The 24,411-nt window shown below is 36.3% G+C and overlaps 1 protein-coding gene across 1 annotated transcript; it reads left to right on the top strand.

Annotated features, from left to right (window-relative positions):
* Nucleotides 1–15,206: 15,206 nt before the first annotated feature.
* Nucleotides 15,207–19,496, top strand: LOC145977203 (uncharacterized). Its single transcript, XM_083108990.1, has 4 exons — nucleotides 15,207–15,565; nucleotides 15,801–16,044; nucleotides 19,016–19,088; nucleotides 19,368–19,496. The coding sequence occupies exons 1-4, from the start codon at nucleotides 15,532–15,534 to the stop codon at nucleotides 19,494–19,496; spliced, it is 480 nt and encodes a 159-aa protein (XP_082965116.1). The 5' UTR covers nucleotides 15,207–15,531.
* The last annotated feature ends 4,915 nt before the right edge of the window (nucleotides 19,497–24,411 follow it).

The raw sequence follows: 24,411 nt of genomic DNA, 5'->3' as shown, positions 1-24,411 counted from the left end.
CGCTGTCGTTGAACGAACATTTTCATCACTCACTTTAATAAAAACGTGAATTTGAAATAAACTGAAAACTCCAATGTTGGAATCTCTTCTAAGAATCCGTACGCATTTTCAAGCACACGAAAAGTGTTGCAAAACATTTCAACCTTCAACGGAAATGTTGACTCGTTTTAAATCAAACATCATCTACGAGCAAGTGACCACCCAGGTAGAATATGAAACTCATAATGACATCATTATGACGTCACCTAAAAGTCAACATAATCTTTTTAAAATTATATGCGATTATTGAACTTAAAAATTTATGATTCTTTTTGTCATTTTTAACTCATTTTTTAATCATTTTTGTTTAGGTAACTTTTAAGTGATAAATAAAATCATGATGACGTCATAATGATGTCATTATGAGTTTCATGTTCTACCTGGGCAACAGCGTGAATTCCAATAACGATGAAAACGAAGCTGAAAGTCTTAGTGAAATACTCGATATTATTTCAGATATTAATTAAATGTCAAAAATTTTAAGATAGAGAAGTTAAAGTTTCTGAAATATAGAAGTTGTATCGAGTTTATAATTATTATAGATATTCAATAGTTTATTATATGTTTATATGTAGAGGGTTTATATTTAGAGGTTTTATATAGTGTTGTGTTTACATGATTTTAAATTAAAATTATTACATATAACTTCCAGATAATATTATTTTTAAGACTGCTTATGTAAACACATTTATAAACAAATGAAAATTATAAAAGGAATATTAAAAATATATTCATAGTTTTATTTATAAGTTATATCGCTTATTATTGCTTCAGTTTTACTACTTGAGTATTTATGTGCTATGATTCTAAGGCCTAGTTCCACAATCTAGTTAACCCGAGTTTAAGTGGCGAATGGACCAATCAGGACCCAGTTTAACGTATTAAACTCGGGTTAACTCGAGTTGTGAAACCGGCCCTAAGGGCCGCTTCGACCAAACTCCGATTAACTCAATCGTTGATTAAAGGGTTGCCAACATGACAAAATAATTCAGTGTGACCAATTGTATTTCTGACGATATACTGTATTTCTACAATTATATTGGTTTCTCTCTGTATATTATTAGAAATACAATTGGTCATACTGAATTATTTTGTCATGTTGGCAACCCTTTAATCAACGATTGAATTAATCGGAGTTTGGTCGAAGCGGCCCTAAGGCCCAATTCCACAAGGCTCCATGAACTTAGCCGGCCAACTTCGATTTTTTCAATTTTTTTTATAGCGAATCGTTTGTTGGTCGTTTGTTGGTGATTGTTGGCGTAATTACAGCGTTTGTTGGTTTATATTTTTTTGTAAAATAAAGAAACAAAAATCAGCGTGAAGTTAGCCGGCGAAATCTCATTTTCGTTTAAAAAGCGGTTCAATCGATGCGGAATCGTTTGGAGATGATTGTTGGCCTAATTATAACGTTTGTTGGTTCATTATTTGCTTAAGAGGATGCCGGAGTCGCGGCCGAACTCCGACGGGTAGGCGCCCTCATTTTAACATAACTAAAAGCGTCAGTACATTACCAACACTTATAGTTATGTTACCGACAGTATTATCTAGAGTAGAAAGACATACATATTTTAAAAAGAGCAATGTGAAATACAAGCTTTTTTTGTATTGTGTTTAATTGTATTTATATTGAAACAAAAAATATGTTGCATTTCTACTGCTCTATCGTCTCGCACAAGCAACGATTTTAGAGTATAGATCTGTCTTTATTGCATACATATTTAAATACAATTCTATCATTGCTCTCATTAGCTGTGTCTCTTTATATATATAATAAAAATATATTGTGAAAATATTTATAAATATTACTTATAAATTTTATAAAATCGGCGCGGCGATGACGGTGTAACGAGTGGCAACAGCGTGCCCCGCTGTCCCTTCTCTTGTCGCGCGCCGACAAAATGTCCAACACGCTGGACCGTGCGATAGCTCGAACGGCCAAATGCTTCTCTCTCTCTCTTTTTCTCTCACACACACAAGCAGATACATATTTCCGATTTTATTTAATATTTCTATTATTATTACGAAAATCGTAAAATGCTATGGGACTTTTTGTTCAATTTACTGCGCTCCTCACAAGCGCTTATATATAGTACTCTGCGACATTCTGTATACATACAATAAAAAGGATATTTGCATATAACTTTCTACAAGTTACAATTTATGTACGACGTTTGTTAAATCGATATAATCAAAAACTAACAATATAAAATGTATTATGCAAATTGTTTGATGTAATGTATATTCGTAAAATTTATAAATAATATTTATAAATATTTTCACACTACATTCTTTGCCTCAAAAGCATCGAAATAATAGATTTATATCGATAATATAATGGACCCTTTCATCGCCCATTTTCGTGAGACGCAACCATAATATGTGTATTTTTTTCGTCTCTCCGATATATACAAACGAGATTGAGGCGTCTTTTTCTAACGATATTCATTAGAATATCGTGATCAGATATGATAAATGTAAAATATGATATATGAATAATTTACCATTTTGGAAAAGGTAATTAATTTTCTGCTATAATTTAAAAAAAATGTTGCTTCATACATTTTACACATTATTGAAATATTTTTCCTTACAAGGATTTCCTTCTAAGGCTATAGTTTATAGTAGTGTAGCGAAAGCTGCAGCATAAATTTCACAGCATATGCTATCAGGTTGTTAAAGCTTTTTAAATATTATATTATTTGTAGGCAACGGCGATGAAAGTAATTTTTTTTTTAGGCACCAATTTATCATATGTACAGTCGGGTAGGCTATCGTACATTCGAAGCTTGGTGTCATCAAAAAAAATCGCCAGCAATCACTATAATTTGCTCCAATAATTTGTTAGCTTTTGTCGCTATGTGACATGCTGCAATTATATAAGAATTATCGAAATATAGCACGCTTTCAAAATAAGAATCATCTCTTATGACGCGTAAAAATCGGTCCAATGATTCATCTCATCTGGATTTTTATTCTTATCAAATATGCCTTTTAGTTGAGGCAGTGTCTTTATGATCTCTGAATTAAATTTCGTTTAAATTTCGCTACCAGAATGTACATGCAAATCGTATCTGATGTAAAACATTTTTAGTAACACAATTAAAATCGCTTCTCGAATTTTTTTTAAATAACCAGCATACAAATTAAATTAGATCGGATTTTTTTTGAATAACCAGAACACGAATTAAATCGCCTCTGGAAGACTTTTCGAATAACCAGCACACGAATTAAATCGCCTCTGGAAGACTTTTCGAATAATCAACACACGAATTAAATCGCCTTTGAAATACTTTTCAAATAACCAGCACACGAATTAAATCGCCTCTGGGTTTTCTTTCAAATCAGCACACGAATTAAATCGCCTCTGGATGTTTTTTTCTTTTGAATAATCAGCTCACGAATATATCGCCTCTGAAATAAATATTTTAATAACTAGAGCGCACATGCAAACCGCATCTGGTAATAAAATATTTTTAAAAACAACCAGCCCACGAATAAATCGCCTCTGGATTTTTTTGAATAACCAGCACACGAATTAAATCGCCTCTAGGTTTTTTTACACCAGCACACGAATTAGATCGCCTCTGGATTTTTTTAAAAAATAATCAACTCACGAATAGATCGCCTCTGACATAAATATTTTAATAACCAGAGCGCACATGCAAACCGCATCTGGTATAAAATATTTTTAAAAACAACCAGCCCACGAATAAATCGCCTCTGGATTTTTTTGAATAACCAGCACACGAATTAAATCGCCTGTAGGTTTTTTTACACCAGCACACGAATTAGATCACCTCTGGATTTAAAAGAAAAATAATCAGCTCACGAATAGATCTCCTCTGAAATAAATATTTTAATAACCAGATCGCACATGCAAAGCGCATCTGGTATGAAATATTTCTAAAAACAACCAGCCCACGAATAAATCGCCTCTGGGATAAATATTTTTTAATAAGCATTTTTTTAATTAACAACTAGAGCGCATATGCAAACTGCATCTAGTAAAATATATAATCTGTACGTGTATATATATATATATATATATATATATATATATATACATTGCGACGTCTTTTTATTTTTAATTTTTCGATCCTCCTCGGGTGTTGGAGAGGAGGATGTTAATGGGGAGCGAAAACGCCGTCAAAAAAAAAGACACAAGGTGGATAGAGATACTCGCGCTCGGAGGAACTAAGATGGAGGGCGTTCTCGCGCGAGCCGCGGCGAAGCGAAGGCCGTCTCGAGATCTCGAAGTTGGGCGCCAGATACGGTCTTCCACGTATCAATTCGCAAAATCGTCAGAATAACGCGAAGAACGTTAGCCTGTTTCGCCACGGGCCGACTAGCTCACCTAACGGTAGAGGGGCAGGGTCCGTTGAAAAGGATCCAGAATTATTTTATGCGAGGCGGTCGGTGATTACGAAAATTGACGAACACAACGGGATTTAACGCTCACGACAAACGAACACTCAAATAAGTTACGCGAATTTAATAGAAAAGAGAATGTAACAAATTTATTTAAATAAAAGAAATATAATAGAAAAGAATATAAAGGGAAAGAAATAACAAGTTCTAGAAAGAAATAGTAATAATGACATAAATTAGCGAGACTGAATTAACGAAATATAACTGAGTTTAAAATAAATGCGAAAATTTGAAATAACGTACAACAGATCGACAGCGGTGATAACAATAGCAATACGAAATCGAGATCATAAGACAGCGGAGATATTTATCGTCCTTCAGGCCCGTTTTTATGGCCGGACTTTGCGAAACCGAACGGCGTTTCGAGAGCGTAACGGAAATTTCGACAATCTCCTCGAGGACGCATTTAACAGATCTATTCCCTTTGTTACTCGCTCTTTTAATCGACAGCACTATGTTTGAAATGAGGCTTAATAATTGAGCGATAGTAATCAAGCGATTTGCGAAGACGAAAAATCTCGCTTGCTACGAGCAAGATCGATTCGCTCGGAATTCGATAGCCGTCGGACGCCGCTTCGCCTCTTTTCGGCGTACCGCTTTCTATCTATGCGAAACCCTCGAATTTCGACACTTTCTTAATCTATTATGCACCGCGACACACTCCAACGTACGACAAATACCGCGCAATAAACGCAATTCGTACAAGTATCAAGAGCGACAAGGACAGCACGACATTTGCCACGTCGTCACACGCACACGGTCACACGCTCACATACACGCTAATTACAGACGAAAATTGCCCGGAGATCGATTGCGGGGATGTCTTACGCGGTTTCGACAACTCTTTTCGACAGCACGGATAGCGGACGCATTCCCCGCGATTTACCGCGCACGTGGTCGATATACGAGAGCCGGTCACTACGCGTTTTACGACACCCCGAATCCCGGAGAGAGACGAACGGTTCCTTATCAGCTACGGCCTACGTTACGATCGTCCTTGATGCCTCGGTCGCTTGTCTCCGGTCGCCCGAAATACACGAAAATCGCGAGCTCGGTACAATGCCCGAGCGACAACGAGACACGAAAATGGCGACGGCGACAGAACGGCCGGTCCGCGGACGGAATCGCGTACGTGGCGTACAAGATAGCGATGGGCAACCTCACCGATACTCGCTCCCGTTGACAGGGGATGATCCTCGGTCTCGTCCTCTCGACAACCTCGGCTACGACACACACAAAACGACAACGACCCAATACGTTTCGCAGCACGACTACAAGCTGAGAGCGCCCGCACCAGAGTGAGTCCCTGGATCTCGCGATCCAGGGTCGATAGCGGCGTCAATTCTGCGCGCAGGGGTGCGCGGATTAGCGGCCAATAGCGCCGCGACATGCGAGGTATTACTGCGCCCCGCGACAACGCCGTATCAGGGGCCGTAACGGCCCCGATAATTTAAAATTGCTGACTTTTGGCGATCCTGGTATCCATGATCGTCCGGAGGTAGATTTTCCGTCCTCCCTCTTCTGAGGGTGGCGCCGATCCGGCCCGGTTATTTCGGCCCACAAGACAGCTGATTTCCTTCCTTTATTTGAAGGGGGCGATCTCCACCCGAGACTCTGTTCCTCCGGCGCTGTCGTATCGGCTGTCGTAATGATTCCTCTTGGGCCTCTTCTGGTTTCCCTCCGGCGGGTTGCCCGACGTACAAAAACGATACAAAAATTAATTAATACTAGCGCGAAAAAGGATAATGGCTCGTCTCTCCGGAGATTTCGACACGGCTCTCGCAATCTTCTTCTGGCGCGGCCGCTCGGCTCGCGCCCCGTGAAGATTTCCGGGGCGGATGGACGCGCGTCGGGACGGCAACGTCACAATATATATATATATATATATATATATATATACAGGGCGATCCTGAAAAACGTTATGTCTGTAAAATGACGTATTCCTGACACCATTCTAAGACAATTTTTCCTTTACCAAAATTTGATTTGAAGCGTAGTTTTTGAATTATTAAAGGAAGTAGTTAACGTATGACGGATCGAATACAAGAGGCAGGCAAGGGTGATGCGATTCATCGTCAGACGCGGGTGCTTACGCGGGGCGCCTGCTGCGATCAGCTGGTCGCTATACGCATACAGACACACATGCGAACACATACATTCTCTCTCTCTCTCTCATTCGCTCACTCACCTTTATTTTTTTTTTTTTTTTTACGAGAGAGGGGAAAATGCATTTTATGCATACTCACCGGTCGATCCAGTGAGTTATGTGGGACTCGAGTACCAAGTCGAATTACCAACTCGGTACTCCCTACCCACTAAAAACCCCTCTCTTTTCACGAATTTCCTTTGACACACTGTCCCTCTGACTTCCCGAGATCTGTTTTCACATAACGTCAAAAAATAGTTATCATTACCTTGTTCGATGACTTTTGATGTATTGCTGTAATTGCTTGAAGGAGAAATGAATTTTCCGATAGATCGTACGTTCTCAAATTTAACGTAGATATCACGTTGCAAAAGACAAGAAATCCACACTAAATTATTAACTGAAAGTTTTTCTTCTTTTATGAACTGTATTCTTTTATAAACTTTAACGTAATCACATTTATTTACTCACTCGATGAGACGAGAAATTTACTAATGACTCTATCACTAATCACTATTAATCACTGTCGAATAATAACTGTTGGCGATTAAAAATCACTCGATGAAAGAAACACGCGCGGACACGTTACTACACGACGCGACGACGCGACAATGCGACGATAATTATTCGGCGACTGCAAGCAGTTTTTTGTCATGGTAGGTTGCGGTAGGTTAATGTACTACTGGCGCTATCGAACGCGATCATGTGTTCGATTGAAGAATACGGTAAACACAATAAACATTTAACATATTAATATTATTATTATCATGAATGTGTGTGATATCCATACATCGTATGATATCTATTTAAAAATTAATTAGATTAAATAAGTGTTTTTAAAATATTTATTACTTTTACTATTATCATGTAAAATATTAATATTAAATATTTTATTTATTTATTTATCTATTTCACCTATTTATTTTTAACTATTTATTATTAATGACCGATTTTCGATCATTGATAATAAATAATTAAAAATTAATAGGTGAAATAGATAAATAAATAAATAAATAGATAAAATAGTTAAATAAATATTTAATATTAATATTTTATATGATAATAGTAAAAGTAATAAATATTTTAAAAACACTTATTTAATCTAATTAATTTTTAAATAGATATCATACGATGTATGGATATCACACACATTCATGATAATAATAATATTAATATGTTAAATGTTTATTGTGTTTACCGCATTCTTCAATCGAACACATGATCGCGTTCGATAGCGCCAGTAGTACATTAACCTACTGCAACCTACCATAACAAAAAACTGCTTGCAGTCGCCGAATAATTATCGTCGCATTGTCGCGTCGTCGCGTCGTGTAGTAACGTGTCCGCGCGTGTTTCTTTCATCGAGTGATTTTTAATCGCCAACAGTTATTATTCGACAGTGATTAATAGTGATTAGTGATAGAGTCATTAGTAAATTTCTCGTCTCATCGAGTGAGTAAATAAATGTGATTACGTTAAAGTTTATAAAAGAATACAGTTCATAAAAGAAGAAAAACTTTCAGTTAATAATTTAGTGTGGATTTCTTGTTTTTTGCAACGTGATATCTACGTTAAATTTGAGAACGTACGATCTATCGGAAAATTCATTTCTCCTTCAAGCAATTACAGCAATACATCAAAAGTCATCGAACAAGGTAATGATAACTATTTTTTGACGTTATGTGAAAACAGATCTCGGGAAGTCAGAGGGACAGTGTGTCAAAGGAAATTCGTGAAAAGAGAGGGGTTTTTGTGGGTAGGGAGTACCGAGTTGGTAATTCGACTTGGTACTCGAGTCCCACATAACTCACTGGATCGACCGGTGGGTATGCATAAAATGCATTTTTCCCTCTCTCGTAAAAGAAAAAAAAAAATTACAGGTGAGTGAGCGAATGAGAGAGAGAGAGAGAGACAGACAGACAGACAGACAGAGAGAGAATGTATGTGTTCACATGTGTGTCTGTATGCGTATAGCGACCAGCTGATCGCAGCAGGCGCCCCGCGTAAGCACCCGCGTCTGACGGTGAATCGCGCCACCTTTGCCTGCCTCTTGTATTCGACCCGTCATACGTTAACTACTTCCTTTAATAATTCAAAAACTAAGCTTCGGACGAAATTTTGCCGAAGGAAAAATCGTCTTAGAATTGATTCAAGAATATGTCATTTCAGGGACACAGGGGTTATTTTGAATCACCCTGTATACAGGGTGACCCATTTTAACTTAGGCAGCCAAATAACTCGAAAAATAAGCAAGATAGAGAAAAATGTTTTAGACAAAAGTTGTATGGTTTCGAGGGGGCCATAAGATGGTATCATTGGTTTGACCTTGAAGAGTCATTTGAAGGTCACGTGAAGGTCACGTGAAGGTCACTTCAATTTTTTTAAATGGAACATCCTATATATTTTTGTACATTCTTGTAGCTCATCTCGAGAGCTTTCCAAAACACTATAATTAAGTACATTTTCGTTAAGTACTTTTTGAGTTATGAGGCTTGAAATAATTTCTTAATTTTACATAAACCGTAAAATATCTTGTAAAATATTCATTTTTCGATTACCTTACATTAATAGTTTTATGTACAAAATAATGAGAGGAATCAATTGGTGTAAAGAAAACACATAGTTGTTTCGAAGAAAAAATATGTAATTTGCAATTAACAATTCCATATTTTTTCTTAAAAACAACTATGTGTTTTCTTTACACCAATTGATTCCTCTCATTATTTTGTACATAAAAGTATTAAGGTAAGATAATCGAAAAATGAATATTTTACAAGATATTTTACGGTTTATGTAAAATTAAGAAATTATTTCAAGCATCATAACTCAAAAAGTACTTAACGGAAAGGTACTTAATTATAGTGTTTTGGAAAGCTCTCGAAATAAGCTACAAGAATGTACAAAAATATATAGGGTATTCCATTTAAAAAAATTGAAGTGACCTTCACGTGACCTTCAAATGACTCTTCAAGGTCAAACCAATGATACCATCTTATGGCCCCCTCGAAACCATACAACTTTTGTCTAAAACATTTTTCTCTATCTTGCTTATTTTTCGAGTTATTTGGCTGCCTAAGTTAAAATGGGTCACCCTGTATATACAGGGTGGGCCATTTTAATCTATGCACCCAAATTTCTTTGTACCTAAGACAGATACGGAAAAATGATTCAGACAAAAGTTGTTTGGTTTCAAGGGGGCCATAAGATGGTATCATTGGTTTGACCTTGAAGAGTTATTTGAAGGTCACATGAAGGTCACCTTCAATTTCTTAAATGGAACCTACTATTTGTCATTGCATATTCTTGTAGCTTATCTCGAGAGCTTTCCAAAACACTATAATTAAGTACTTTTTTGTTAAGTACTTTTTGAGTTATGAGGCTTGAAATAATTTCTTAATTTTACATAAACCGTAAAATATCTTGTAAAATATTCATTTTTCGATTATCTTACCTTAATACTTTTACGTACAAAATAATGAGAGGAATCAACTGGTGTAAAGAAAACACATAGTTGTTTTGAAGAAAAAATATGTAATTTGCAATTAACAATTCCATATTTTTTCTTAAAAACAACTATGTGTTTTCTTTACACCAATTGATTCCTCTCATTATTTTGTACATAAAAGTATTAAGGTAAGATAATCGAAAAATGAATATTTTACAAGATATTTTACGGTTTATGTAAAATTAAGAAATTATTTCAAGCCTCATAACTCAAAAAGTACTTAACAAAAAAGTACTTAATTATAGTGTTTTGGAAAGCTCTCGAGATAAGCTACAAGAATATGCAATGACAAATAGTAGGTTCCATTTAAGAAATTGAAGGTGACCTTCATGTGACCTTCAAATAACTCTTCAAGGTCAAACCAATGATACCATCTTATGGCCCCCTCGAAACCAAACAACTTTTGTCTGAATCATTTTTCCGTATCTGTCTTAGGTACAAAGAAATTTGGGTGCATAGATTAAAATGGCCCACCCTGTATATATATATAGTGTATATATATTGTGTATAACTTACATAGAATATTTTCCACGTAACACGTTGTAACGCTGTTTTCACGCAGCTTGTTACGCGTACGATTGTTACGGCGCCGCGCGACAGCGAGTATCTATGACGCGCAATACGAGAAAGAAAACGCAAGAGTATAATGCCTTAGTGTGAGCATACATGTATACTGACGTATACTATTACACGCGAAATGGAAGAGAAGGATGGTACGAGATTGTCTCTCCTTGTCACACAAATCGATTCTAGCGCCGTCTGTCTCGATATCGAGCAACTAATCTACGGGCCTGTTTTACTCTCGTGCCTCGATGTCGCACACACACATATGCACGAAAGTCTAATTAACCGAAACCTTTTTTATTAGGCTTCTAAACTCAGTTCTGAAAGTTCATTTATATTCCTTCATGCAATCTCTTCCGGGAAGCTATCTTATTTTGCACATACAAACTGCAAAACTTTTATATTAAGCAAATATTGTTACGACTTGACGCTAGAAGCCGATAAAAAAACTGTAATTTTTCAATTTTCTTGGTTTTTTGATATAAAACCCGGAGGTTCCCGGTTTGTTTTTATATGTACTTTAATCGTGGAGAAGTATTTATTATTCCGTGCAACTAATAAAAAGTTTTCGGTCTACTACATTTTATGGGTAAAACAGGAAGGTCCGGCATCCTCTTAAAAAACGAAAAATAAACTTTTACATTAAGGCCGAATCTACAATAGGAATAAGCCTTAAGGTGCCTTTTCACGAGACGCTGAAACCGATTGTTTAAGCGACAAAAATGATCACGTGACAACTTTTGTCGCTGAACTATTACAGCGGTAATTTTTGTACATGAAAAGGGTAGCAGCGACAAAATTGAAAGTTGAGACAGATTTTGCGTTATTTGTGTAATCAGTTAAGACAGATTGCATTTTTTTTTATTTTCTTCATGTTCATCTTCGTCGAATGGATTCATCTTTGCATTTTCATGGATTCTTTAAAAATTCTCGGTTCTGTCTGCAAGGTTATGTCACAGGTTATGTCTTTCTTGGTACACTAGTACACATAATCACACAGCGCGGCAGTAGTGTTTCACATAGCAATTGAGCGATAATACTTCTCTCTTTGTAGTTGAATCAGTTCAAACTACAAAATTATAGCCGCTGGAATACGTGCGACAAATTTGTCGCTTTAATTGCTTATTTTAGCAGCACGTGAAATTGCACCTTTAAGGAATTGATCAATCACAGTTGAATGTGAAATATTTCACATTCAACTGTGATTGATCAATTCCTTAAGGCTTATTCCTATTGTAGATTCGGCCTTAATGTAAAAGTTTATTTTTCGTTTTTTAAGCAAATAATGAACCAACAAACGTTATAATTAGGCCAACAATCATCTCCAAACGATTCCGCATCGATTGAACCGCTTTTTAAACGAAAATGAGATTTCGCCGGCTATCTTCACGCTGATTTTTGTTTCTTTATTTTACAAAAAAATATAAACCAACAAGCGCTGTAATTAGGCCAACAATCACCAACAAACGACCAACAAACGATTCGTTATAAAATAAATTGAAAAAATCGAAGTTGGCCGGCTAAGTTCCTGGAGCTGTTCCACAATTTACTTTAACCGAAGTTTAACTCGTTAAAGAAGGATTTACATTGCGTTCAATGTCCGATGTATGACGTCTGATTGGATACAATGGGTTTGGGACGCAATGTAAATCCTCCTTTAACGAGCTAAACTTCGGTTAGAATAATGGCCTTCACACATAAAATTCCATAAGCACGTAAGACGTAAGCGTAAGGAAATCGACCAATCACGGTCGAGCAGTAAGACAGCTATATTAAAACGTAAGAATTCCGATTTGTTGATTTTCTTACTGCTTACGTCTTACGTGCTTATGGAATTTTATGTGTGAAGGCCATAAGTTGTGGAACTGGACCTTAGGGCCGCTTCGACCAAACTCCGATTAACTCAATCGTTGATTAAAGGGTTGCCAACATGACAAAATAATTCAGTGTGACCAATTGTATTTCTAACAATATACAGAGAGAAGCCAATATAATTGTAGAAATACAGTATGGGCCTGAGCAGAATGGCTGCCTTATAATTTTAAGACTATGTTTTATGCCTTAAGTCTTTGTCTTAGGTAACGCACAATACTGTGTGTTATGTCTCGAGTCTTATGTATACGCGAACGTTTATTTCTTACAAACGCTCGCGTATACATAAGACTCGAGACATAACACACAGTATTGTGCGTTACTTAAGACAAAGACCTAAGGCATAAAACATAGTCTTAAAATTATAAGGCAGCCGTTCTGCTCAGGCCCTCTATCGTCAGAAATACAATTGGTCACACTGAATTATTTTATCATGTTGGCAACCCTTTAATCAACGATTGAGTTAAGGTACCATTTCGTGCGCAGCGTGCTGCCACAACAGTTCGCTGCTATTGGTTGAAGAATTGTTACTAGATGCTGCAAAATAAATTTCACCATATTTTGCTTCATCGCTATGAAGTTCAATTGAACGAACAGCAAAGCAGCAAAGACACGCGACAGTTTATCTCCTTTCTTCTTATCATCATCAATAAAAAATGGCATTGAGTCAGGTATGTATATTTATTATATTATACTTATTTATTAATATTATATGTATATTTATTATTATGTATATTTATTATGAAATAAGAACAAAGATGAAATGAAGAAATGAAACAAATGAGAACAAAGATCCGAGGAATATATTACAGTCAAAATAATATCATTTTGATGTTATATTGCCAAAAAATTTATAGGTTATATATATATGTAATTAATGTAGAGAAAAAGTACAGAGATTGTTCATTTGCTTTCATACCTTTCAAATTGCTTGGTAGAAAATTGAATACTCTTATATAACTCTTAATAGCGAGCAATAGTTACATTATATATATATATATATATATATATATATATATATATATTATATGATGTATATATACATCTTATAATTTGCACTCAACAATGTAAATCTAATATAACATATATGTGTTATATTACATTTATACATTGGATTCTTTCCAACAACGACACAGTGCGACACAGAGTATCATTCTATCTTTTTTCAATATCAGTAAACAACAAGATAGAATGATACTCTGTATCACACTGTGGTTGTTACTGGAAAACACCCATTCCCAGTCAGCAAAGTCTGTTCAAACAGATTTTGTCAATTTCTGCTACAAATTTTTGTCGACAGTAAGATTGCAGATTATATAAAAAATTTGTTATATCAAATAATGATAACAGAATGTCAGCAGAAATGTTACAAAACCTGCTGACATAATTTGATAGCAGAAACTGAACAGGATTTGTTTAAAATTATCATAGCAGATTGGTGACAAAAATCGAGCAAGATCTGCGCAACACAGTTTGATATCAGATTGGTTGCAGAAACCGAGCAGGATCTGCGCAATGAAATTTGATATCAAATTCTCGGCAGATATTGAGTAGAGCCTGCTGATATAACTGACGGCAGATTGATGGCAGAAATTGAACAAGATCTGTGCGACGCAATTTGACAACAGATTGTTGGCAGAAACCGAGCAGGATCTGCGCAATGAAATTTGATGTCAAATTATCGGCAGAAATCGAGTAAAGCCTGCAGATGTAACTGACGGCAAATTGATAGCAGAAATTTAACAGGATCTGTGAGGCGCAATTTGATAGCAAATTGATAACAAAATTCGAGCAGAATCTGCGCACACAATCTCTGATAGCAGATTGACGGCAGAAACGGAACAGAGTTTGCATGATTCGATAGTTCCTTCACTTACCGCTACGTGAGCTGTACTTTCTCGTAATCTAATTTCTGTCAGAAATATATATAAAGTCGCGAATATGAATATAAGACTAAAAATATAGTAATTATCATTTTAATTTCTATCACTTTAATTTCTGATATCTGATACAAGCAGATGAGATTCAGAATATTAAACTGATTGGAATCAATATGATAAATGGAAAATTATTCATGTACTGTCTATTTGAGGCATAAAGCAGGAATTTAATTCTAAATAAATTACATCTCCAGTTTTACAAGTTACATTTACTTTTATCATTTACTTTATTATTAATTTAATTAAATTAAATTAGTCCTTCGCTATATGAGATATAACTACGATATAACATATATTACATTAACATATATTACGATATAACATATGACATATATCATTTTAGAAGAAAATTGTAATTAACTTGCCGATAATATTCTTATTTAGCACTTGTAATAATCAATTTTGTTGCATTTATATAATATTAATAAAAGTAAGCGCAAATCTTGTGCAGTTTCTGCTGTCAATTTGCCATCAGGTTGCATGCGCAGATTCTGCTCGGTTTCTGCTGTCAATCTAACATCAAATTGCATCGCGCAGATCCTGCTCGGTTTCTGCCGACAGTTTGTTGACAGGTTATGTTTTACAGACTCTGTTGCCAAAACAAAAGCTTAATGCGGACACAGATGGCTACGGTTCTGGTGTGGGATTCTGATCGAATTTGCTGCCAATCTGCTGCCAACTTGCTAACATTTTGCTTACTGGGTTATTGAGTGCAAAATTCCACACACATCTATATATATAATGTAACTAATACTCAGGGGCCTAGTCTGCAATCTTTAATGATGTTGTTATGTATCACAGCTATTTTATAATACAAAAAAGCTGCACAGTGATGCATAACATTGTTAAAAGTTACAGAATAGGCACCTCAATGTCAACTGGGATAATAATATTAACAAGTTCTATTGACTATTTACTAATTGTTTTTTTTTTAATTTTAGATTCAACTTGTTAACACTTGTGGAATTTGTGAAGAAATTGTAGACAAATCTGAAATTCGCATACATAAATGTTTAACAGGATTCGAAAGATTCTATATGGATAAAAATCGATATTTTTATCCAGTATGTGGTAAGTATAAATGAAAATAATGTAAATTTATGAAGAAATTATAAATAAATTTAATGTAGGGAGCCTATTCAGTAACTTTTATTGATGTCGTTATGTATCATTGCACAGCTATTTCATGATATAAAAAAAACTGCGCAGTGAGATGCATAATATTGTTAAAAGTTACAGAATAGGTCCCTAAGTGTATAACATTTTACATAATTGTAATATTTTATATAATAATTCTTTATAATAGAGGATAACACAATAATGCGACGAAGTGCAATGAATAATGGCGAAGAAAACATTGTATTAGATGAAATACCTATTGTCAGTAACAAAGAATCGGAGACGTTCAATGATTTTTCTGATTCCATGGATATAGATGAATTACTTATCAAAGAAGTCTCTAAACATGAAGTATTATACAGGGTATCAGGGAAATTTTTGCCCATACGAAGTAAGGAGGTAGATTGGCTCAAATTAAGAAGGAAGGACTTGTACTGTTTTGTGATATTCGCAATAATTAACGAAAAATTAAATAAAGAATATCGGCCAATCTGCGTGAGTAGAAGCGCGCGGCGACGAGAGTCGTCCCACTGTAATCTTATACTAGGCGCGCGGCGAAGCGATGGGCGGATCGCTCTCCGAGACATGATGATGGCGTGCGATATATCGCAATACCGCGCCGAAAAATGACCCGTCCTTTTAGTGGCGAGAAAATGATGCGCTATCATTTCCACATCTTGCGGTAGATAGCATGGTGCGCTTTTTTTATAGTGGTTTCCCCCATAGGCCTATTCCACTCTCAATTTAAATATTTGTGAAAATTGTTCAAAATACCGTTACTGTACGCTGAATGTATCGTAAATGTAAAAAATTGATGATGACAGTACCTTTACAAAAATTGATCCGTGGTTTAAAATCCCTCGATAAAATGTGTTACACACGTTGGCAATGATACGGACGTAATCCATTACACGTAAAGCGTGATGTACCGCGTATCGCGAAAAACCAAATTCATGTGCCACATGACGCACGCTAGTTCCAGGATTTTCATAAAATGCTTCAAGAATCCTTTCTTCATCTCGTACACGAAGACGCACTGCTGGACCGGTTATCCCGATATTATGCACGATACCCAGTTTCACATAATTATTGCACAACTCGTAAAACTGTACGTTCACTTGGCTTTCGTGCACGCCCGGAAAATCATTCCACGTAAATTACGGCCGCGCGATAAGTATTTTCTCCCGCTAGCCCCTATGCCACAAACATATCCGTATATTCCTGCAGAGTACACTTCATTTTCATTATTAATTTACTACGCGAACACAAGATTTTTACTAAAACCGTCTGAGCTCTCGCAGGCTGTTGCTAGAGTGCATACGCCAGCAGCACGCAACTACAGCTGAGCGGACATGCGAGTGTAAGCGTACGTGTGAGCTCGGCGCCTCGGATAATTAGTACTTCCTTCATAAATTTCATCCGGAGGTGGAATATGCATTTTTCCTTGTGCAAATAATTGACCCATTCGAGAATGCTTGAAAATACCACCATCGCTTTGACGTCCAAAAGCTCCAATATCAACCAAAGTGAAGAGATAATTAGCATCACACATTGCTAATAACACAATTCTGTGAGTTTTTTTATAATTATAATACATCGAACCAGAATGTTCAGGACTCTAGACAATATAAACAAAAAATATTTTAGTAAAATCCTAAAGCAATATAGGCAGTGTACTTGCATGGCATCATCATACTTCATACCTGTATGACAACATGCTTCCCATCTAAAGCTCCAATACAATGTGGAAAATGCCATTTTTCATTGAAATCATGGGCAATTGCTCTCCAGTTTACTTTATTACATGGCACCAATACAAGTGGTGATAATACTTCCCATAAGATTTGACATGTTTCGGCAATAATTTGGGATACTGCTGTCAAACTGACAAGATAATGGTATGACATTGATGTCATACTATCTCCACTCGCTAAATATCTATAATAATACATAAAATAATGATTAGAAACATGAGTTAAGATTTAATTTTATTTTTTATAAAATTTCAACCTCAAACATATTGATAATCGTTGTTCCGCTTCTATTGGTTCACGAATGACATGCTGTCGAGTAATTTTTGGACCTACTAATTGCAATAATTCTTCAAATTGAGTAGTATCCATTCGAAAATAATTTCGAAAACGCAAGTCTTCCAACTTTAATATAGGTAAAGTTGTATAATAAAATCCATTACGGTGACGTTGTTGAAACAATTCAGTTACCCAAATCCTTTTTTTTTATAATGCCGCTTTTCTTTCGAAATTTTATTAGCCCAAATTACAATTGCACTAGCTGCTGCTGCAATTGCAACTTTTTGTCTTTGCAAAGTTTCAATATTATGTTTTTGAATGGTTTTCTCACATTCTCTGTGCCATTGATACAATTTTTGATTATATGACATTATTAAACTCAAAATTAAATTCAAAATTTAAATTAAATTGTTAAAAGCTCAACTCTGCAATATTATTTTTAAGTTATAATTTGTTTATGTACTGCTGTCTTCCTTCTTCTTCTTGTTCTTTTTCTTTTTAGTGGCAAGGAGCGGGGAGATTCCCACTCATGCTGCCATGGTAAAGTAGTAAAATGAATAGTGATTCTAGATGGTTAAATTGTTCTTTGAGAGGAAAGAGTAGATGGGAATAATAATTTTAAGAGAAGGGTGTTGGAGAAGAGCATGCGCATTTCTTGGTGAGTTCGTATTTGAGGCGGACTGAATAGCAGAAATTAAAGAAGGACGGTGTAAAGAAAAAAGAGGACAATCCCATAAAATGTGATCAATGTCTTGAGAGGGATGTCCACACGTGCAGGCAGGCGAGTTAATAATATTAATACGATGGAGGCTTTGGTTAAGGTTGTAGTGATTCGCACGGATTCTTGAAATTGTGACTATTTCTTGACGGTCAATTTTAAGCTTCAGGAACCAAGGGTTGAGAGAAAACTTCGTAAAGTGATTAAAGTAAAGGGAGCCTTTGATCTGAGCTTGCGATAGGAGCATATCTTGCGTGGATTTAATTAGGGCTTCCTTGGAGTGAGTGTACAGGTCAGTGTAAGGGATGAGAAGGGAGGGGGGGATACCCGAGATAGATGCATTCTTGGCCAATAAATCAGCGGTTTCATTTCCGAGAATACCAGCATGAGCAGGGATCCAGATAAGATTAATTTTAAAATTAGACTGATCAGCAATTCTGAGGTGATGTTTAATAGAGAGAATGATATGACTGTAATCCTTGAAAGGAGTAGGGGAAGAAATTGCTTCAAGGACACTTTTAGAATCAGAAAATATAGAAGCTTTAGAGATATATCGCTCAAGAATCAATTGGATAGAATAAAAAATGGCCAATGCCTCTCCAGTAAAGACTGAGGAAAAAGGGTTAATCTTGTATTGTTTAACAATATTCACAGATGGAGAATAGATGGCTGCACCGACAGAACCGGAAGAACCTGTCTTGGAAGCATCAGTGAAAAAGATCTGAAAGTTAGTAAAGAGGTCATAATAGAGAGATTGAAATAATAACTGAGGAAAGGGAGAGGATTTGATATCTTCAGCATGTTTGGAGGAGATAAAAATCACCTTTGGAATATAATTTAGACATAAATAAGGAAAGCAATAAACGGGAGGACGTCTGAAAATAGCAATTTTATCTTTGAGTTTCTTTAAAGACATAAAAGCTTTGTAGAGAAGAAAATTATTAAAAATATTATGACGATTATTGTTAATCAAACTAAGTTGTAAGGCATATAATTTGTCCAAAAGAATATTATCTTCGAAAGCAAAGGATTTGATAATAATTTTAGAAGCAAGAAATTCAAATCTGTGCTTAAGACTAGGGACACCAGATTCGGCAAGAACAACGTTGGAAGAAGTAGATTGCCTAAGGCCTAAACAATACTTGAGGGAGCGCCTTTGTATTTTTTCCAGTTTTTCAATAAGACCTTTATTATTCATAGGCAGAAAAGAAAAACCATATTCCATTAAACCTCTGACCAAAGCTTTATAAATACTTAGCATGGTACATGGATGGGCACTCCACCATATACCTCTAAGGGATTTAAGAATATTAGCAAGTTTACCGCACTTAGCTACAAGATATTTGACTTGTTCATGACCACTTAATTTGGAATCGAGAATAACACCAAGAAATTTATGAGAAGGAGACGGGAAAATACGAGAGTCTTCAAGATTAATAAAAAGGCCATTGTTAATGAGTCTTTTTCTAGTAAAAATTAAAAGAGCAGATTTAGAAGGGGAAACTTCAAGGCCTCTTGAGCGAAGATGGGAGGATAAACGATTAGCCGAAAGTTCTAAATCTTTTAAGGAAGAAGTAAGATTATCAGACCGAGGAAAAATAGCAATGTCATCAGCAAATTGAAGAATGCTACAATTACGAGAGATGAAATTTTTACAATTAGCAGCATAAATGTTGAAAAGAAGAGGGCTTAGAATAGATCCTTGAGGGAGACCTTTGCGGGAGAAAAAGGTATCTGAAATGTCACCATTTATGCAGAGAGACACCTTACGAAGAGATATAAGATTATATATGAACCAACAAATCTTGGGAGGAAGACCTAATTTAATCAAATCATTAAGAAGAAGTTTGGGAACAACATTATCGAAAGCTCCTTTAATGTCAAGGAATAAACATGTCGTAAATTGACGGAGAACAAAACCAGTGAAAATTTCAGTAGTTAGAATGCCAAGGTTGTCTTGACAAGATTTTCTTTTCCTGAAACCAAACTGAGTGGAAGGAAGAAGATCATTAGATTCAATCCACCAATCTAAGCGATTTAAAATCAATTTCTCAAGAGTTTTCAGGAAACAGGAAGTAAGGGAAATCTGGGTCTGAATTTACCGGGAACAGTTTTAGGGATAAGAAAAACTAAGGATTGAGACCAGGATTGGGGGAAGAGACCCTCGTCCAAGAGGCCATTGAGAATGGAAAGAAGAAAATCGAGATAAAGCGAAGGGAGCGAAGAAATAATGTGATAATCAAATTGATCTAAACCAGGAGAGGACTTAATCTTAAATTTTTTAATAATTGAATGAAATTCTTCTAAGGAGAAAGGATCATCGAAGATCGTACAATTAGAATTTTTAGGAAAATCTTCGATGGATTGAAAAGGTTGATCCTCAACCGAAGGAGGACAGATGTCGAACATGACCTGAGAGATTCCAGGAGGAATTTCATAATTAGAATGAATAATGGGGGGAAGCGGGTTGAGATGCCGATTTTTGAACCGTTTAATGAGGTTCCAAATATAAGTAATAGAGGTACGAGGAGAGAGAGATTGACAAAAATTTTTCCAACTTTTTCTTTTTTCAGATTTAAAAATTCGTTTAGAAACTGCTTCTGATCTCTTAAATTCAAGAAAGTTGGTAAAAGACGGATTTCTTTTATAAGCAGAAGCTGCTTTTCTTCTGTTTTGAAGAGCTACATCGCAAGTCTCATTCCACCAGGGAGCGGAAGGAGAAGTGAGGCGATGTGTCTTGATAGGAGTTTTAGAAGGAAGACTCTGCCTTTTTGGGGGAAGATTGGATCTAAGAAAAGATGTGAAGAGGTCATATTTTTCTAGTGCGGAAAGATTTGGATTGGATAATTGAGATTCAAGATCCTGGCAATTTAATTGGAGAGAAGTAATAAAATCTTTCTTTTCTTGAGCAGAGAGTTTAATTTTATGAGAGAAGAAGGTTTTGAAGTTAAAATGATAGTTTAGGGAAACAGTAGTTGGAAAGTGATCGCTAAAGAAATTGTCAGAATGAGTAGAGCTGCTGGCGGTAGGAAGAAGAGAGGAGGAAACAAAAGTAAGATCAATAACTAATTTATTTTGACCAGGGCGGGAGATGAAAGTTTGCGAGCCATCATTGATGCAAGTGAAAGAAGCTTCGAGGGAGAAACTAAGAAGATCTGAACCCATCTTATCAGAGAAACTACAACCCCACTCCAAGTGGTGGGCATTAAAGTCGCCTAGTAAGACAGCTGCTTTGAAGGTGTCGCAATTAAACAAAGAGGACCACTGTTGTTCAGTGATAGATGATTGAGGAAACTTATAAATGGAGAGAAGCAAGGGATGACCATCGCTATAAGGAATGGAGATTCCTAAGGATTCGATTTCGGAATCGAGGATAAGACTGTGACCAAGAAAAGTAAAAGGAATGGATCTTCTGATAGCAATTAAAAGACCACCCTGATTGAGATTAGTGGAATCCTTTCTAAAGATGTGGAAATCAAAAAGGTTAAAATAAGAATCAGATTTAAGCCAGGTTTCGGAAAGCGCAATGATATCATGATTGGAGGAAAGATCTTTAAGTGAATCAATTTTGTTAGAAACTGAGTGGCAATTCCATTGCAAAATCCGTAAATAAGATGAATCTGATAAATTAAAATTCAATCGAGAACGTGAAGAATAGTGATTCATGATTGGGGATCAAGGATGATTGGAGAGGAGAACGAAGAGCAAAGAGAATGAATTAGGGATTTTAAAAGAGAAAGCGTATGTTCTTGTACTCCAAGAGCTGAGATAAAAGGCGTGAACTTGTCAAAAAGAGAGTTGATAGACAGTAAAAACTGCCCTAAAAAAGTTGAAAAATCAGGATTGTTATTGGGAGATGCAGAGAAGAAATGAGGAGAAATAGGATTAGAAGGAGAGGAAGAGGGACTTTTACTAGTAGGAACATAAGGGGTTCTTCCATTGGGAGCGACGAAGAAAGAAGAGGGAGGAGGAGAGGTTTTGGAAGAGGAAGAGTATTTATATTTGTTAGCTGAGGAAGTGGCAGGGGGGAAAAAATAGAGGGAGGTGAAGACGAAGATAAATCAAAAATTGAATTGGAGCAATCAGCATTAATTGAAGAGGAGTTATTACAAGTAGAATTGCTAAGATTAAGGGATGAATGAGTGGTTGGCTTCTGCATAAGATAAGGGGGAATTGTTAAAGAAAGGGGAGGGAGAAGAGGAGGAAGAAGAGTTAGAAGGGGATAACCAATTAAGATCAGGAAAGTTGAGAGAGTTGAATTTTAGGTTATTTGAGTTATTCTTGCCAGATTCCTTAATGAAGAACTTAGCGTCTGAAAGAGGGATGTTTTTAAAAGCAGCCAGCTCGCGAATTCGTTTCTGAATGTGAAATTCTGAACAAGAAGAATCATTAGATTTATGAGGACCTTTACAGTTAACACAGACAAGAGGAAGATCTTTTTTAGGACAGATAATTTGGTCGTGGGATCTCTCCCCACAACGAATGCAACGTGAGTAACCCTTACATTGAAATTTGGAGTGGCCAAAACGAAAGCAAGAAAAACATTGGATAGTTTTAGGGACAAAAGGAGAAAGTTCATATCACACCATGTATAAGTAGATGTAGTTGGGGAGGCGCTGACCCTTGAAGGAGATGGAGACAGACTTAGAAGGGATAATCGAACTGGAGGAATCTTCAGATAAAATTTTCCTGTTGAGGCGTCTGACAGACGCTACCTCAAATGGAGAGTCAAGACCTGATTTGATGTCATCCTCAGAGAGGTCAAGAGGGACGTTGCGAATAATACCTTGGCGAGAAGTCCTAAATAAAGGAATGTAAGCAATGAGATTTTTAGACTTAAGGATAGGATTATGAATAAGATTATTAGCAGCTTTACGAGAATTAAATTGGACTAAAAGTTTGGAATAACCCACTTTTTTTATTTCGGAAATGTCTTTCCTGATGGTTGAGCTAAGAAGACGGCCAACAAAAAGAGGATCGATAGAGGAAGATCCTCCGGAATCAGGTTGAATAAAAACATCAAAGGGGCCCTGGCAATGCTTATCATATTTGTTATCGAGCGGTAAAGAAGATGATGAAAGGTTAGGAAGGATATCGTACCTTGGGATTTTTTAACAGGAATTACAGCCGCAGCATCAGATTTTTCATCATGGTTTGTGAGAGATTTTGACTTCTTACGTTTTTTGAGTAATTTCTTGGAAATTGAATCATCTGGATTCCTGCTGGTGGATATAGTAGAATTCTCGGATGAGTTGTGAGAAAAAGAAGATGAATCATTAGTTTTCAGGCCTGAAAAAGAATCATCATAATCCATCGTAGCATTATCTCGGGGAGAGGGGGAGAAGGGAGGGAAGGTGGAGGAGATGTTGTCTAGGATAGCCAAGAAGTCCACAGCTTTTTTCGATTCAGCAGCAGAATTTGAAATAATGCTCGGATAAAGGAGAGTGTTGACTCCTCCTGGATCCAGGGAGGCCATAATCGGACGTTGGCAGGACGCTTGGGCAAAGGCTCAAAAATCCGTGGCGGATGCACGCAAATCCAAACAGCAAACGATGATCAGGGCGGAGATGAAAGAAAGGAAACAGACTCGAGCAAAAGTAAGGCTCAGTCAAAAGAAAATTCCACTTAAGGAATGATTAGGAGGTTTCGTAAAATAAATAAACACAAGGAACTGGGCAGAAAATTCGAGAAAAGAAATAACGCACGCGGACACGTCTATATCACAAGACAGTTGACGCTCGAATCCTGCTGTCTTCCTTAAATGCCCTGCTGACATGTGATCTTGCCGGCCAGTGCTGCTGCTGCAGCTATTCCTTTTCATGAGCAGCAAATATGCTTTAGTGATCACGTGACTGATTTGCTGCTGCTGCATGCTGCGTATGAAAAGGCAATTTTAATCCATCGACATATAGAATGGACTGCTGATGGAAGGGGAAGGGGAGCCGCACGAGTAGAGTGAGAGACAGATAATATGAGGTCACGTTCCGTCTCTTTCTAATAAAGCCTGATTGGTTGGTAAAAGATCAGCAGTACTGACGCTATGTCAAAGC

The sequence above is a fragment of the Camponotus vicinus genome, unplaced genomic scaffold, assembly GCF_025532165.1.
Source record: "Camponotus vicinus isolate PSW18456_S1 unplaced genomic scaffold, iyCamVici1.0 SCAF_9, whole genome shotgun sequence".
In the NCBI taxonomy this organism is placed as follows: domain Eukaryota; kingdom Metazoa; phylum Arthropoda; class Insecta; order Hymenoptera; family Formicidae; genus Camponotus; species Camponotus vicinus.
The sequence above is the reverse complement of the archived record's forward strand: the minus strand, read 5'-3'. Positions and strand labels throughout refer to the sequence as shown.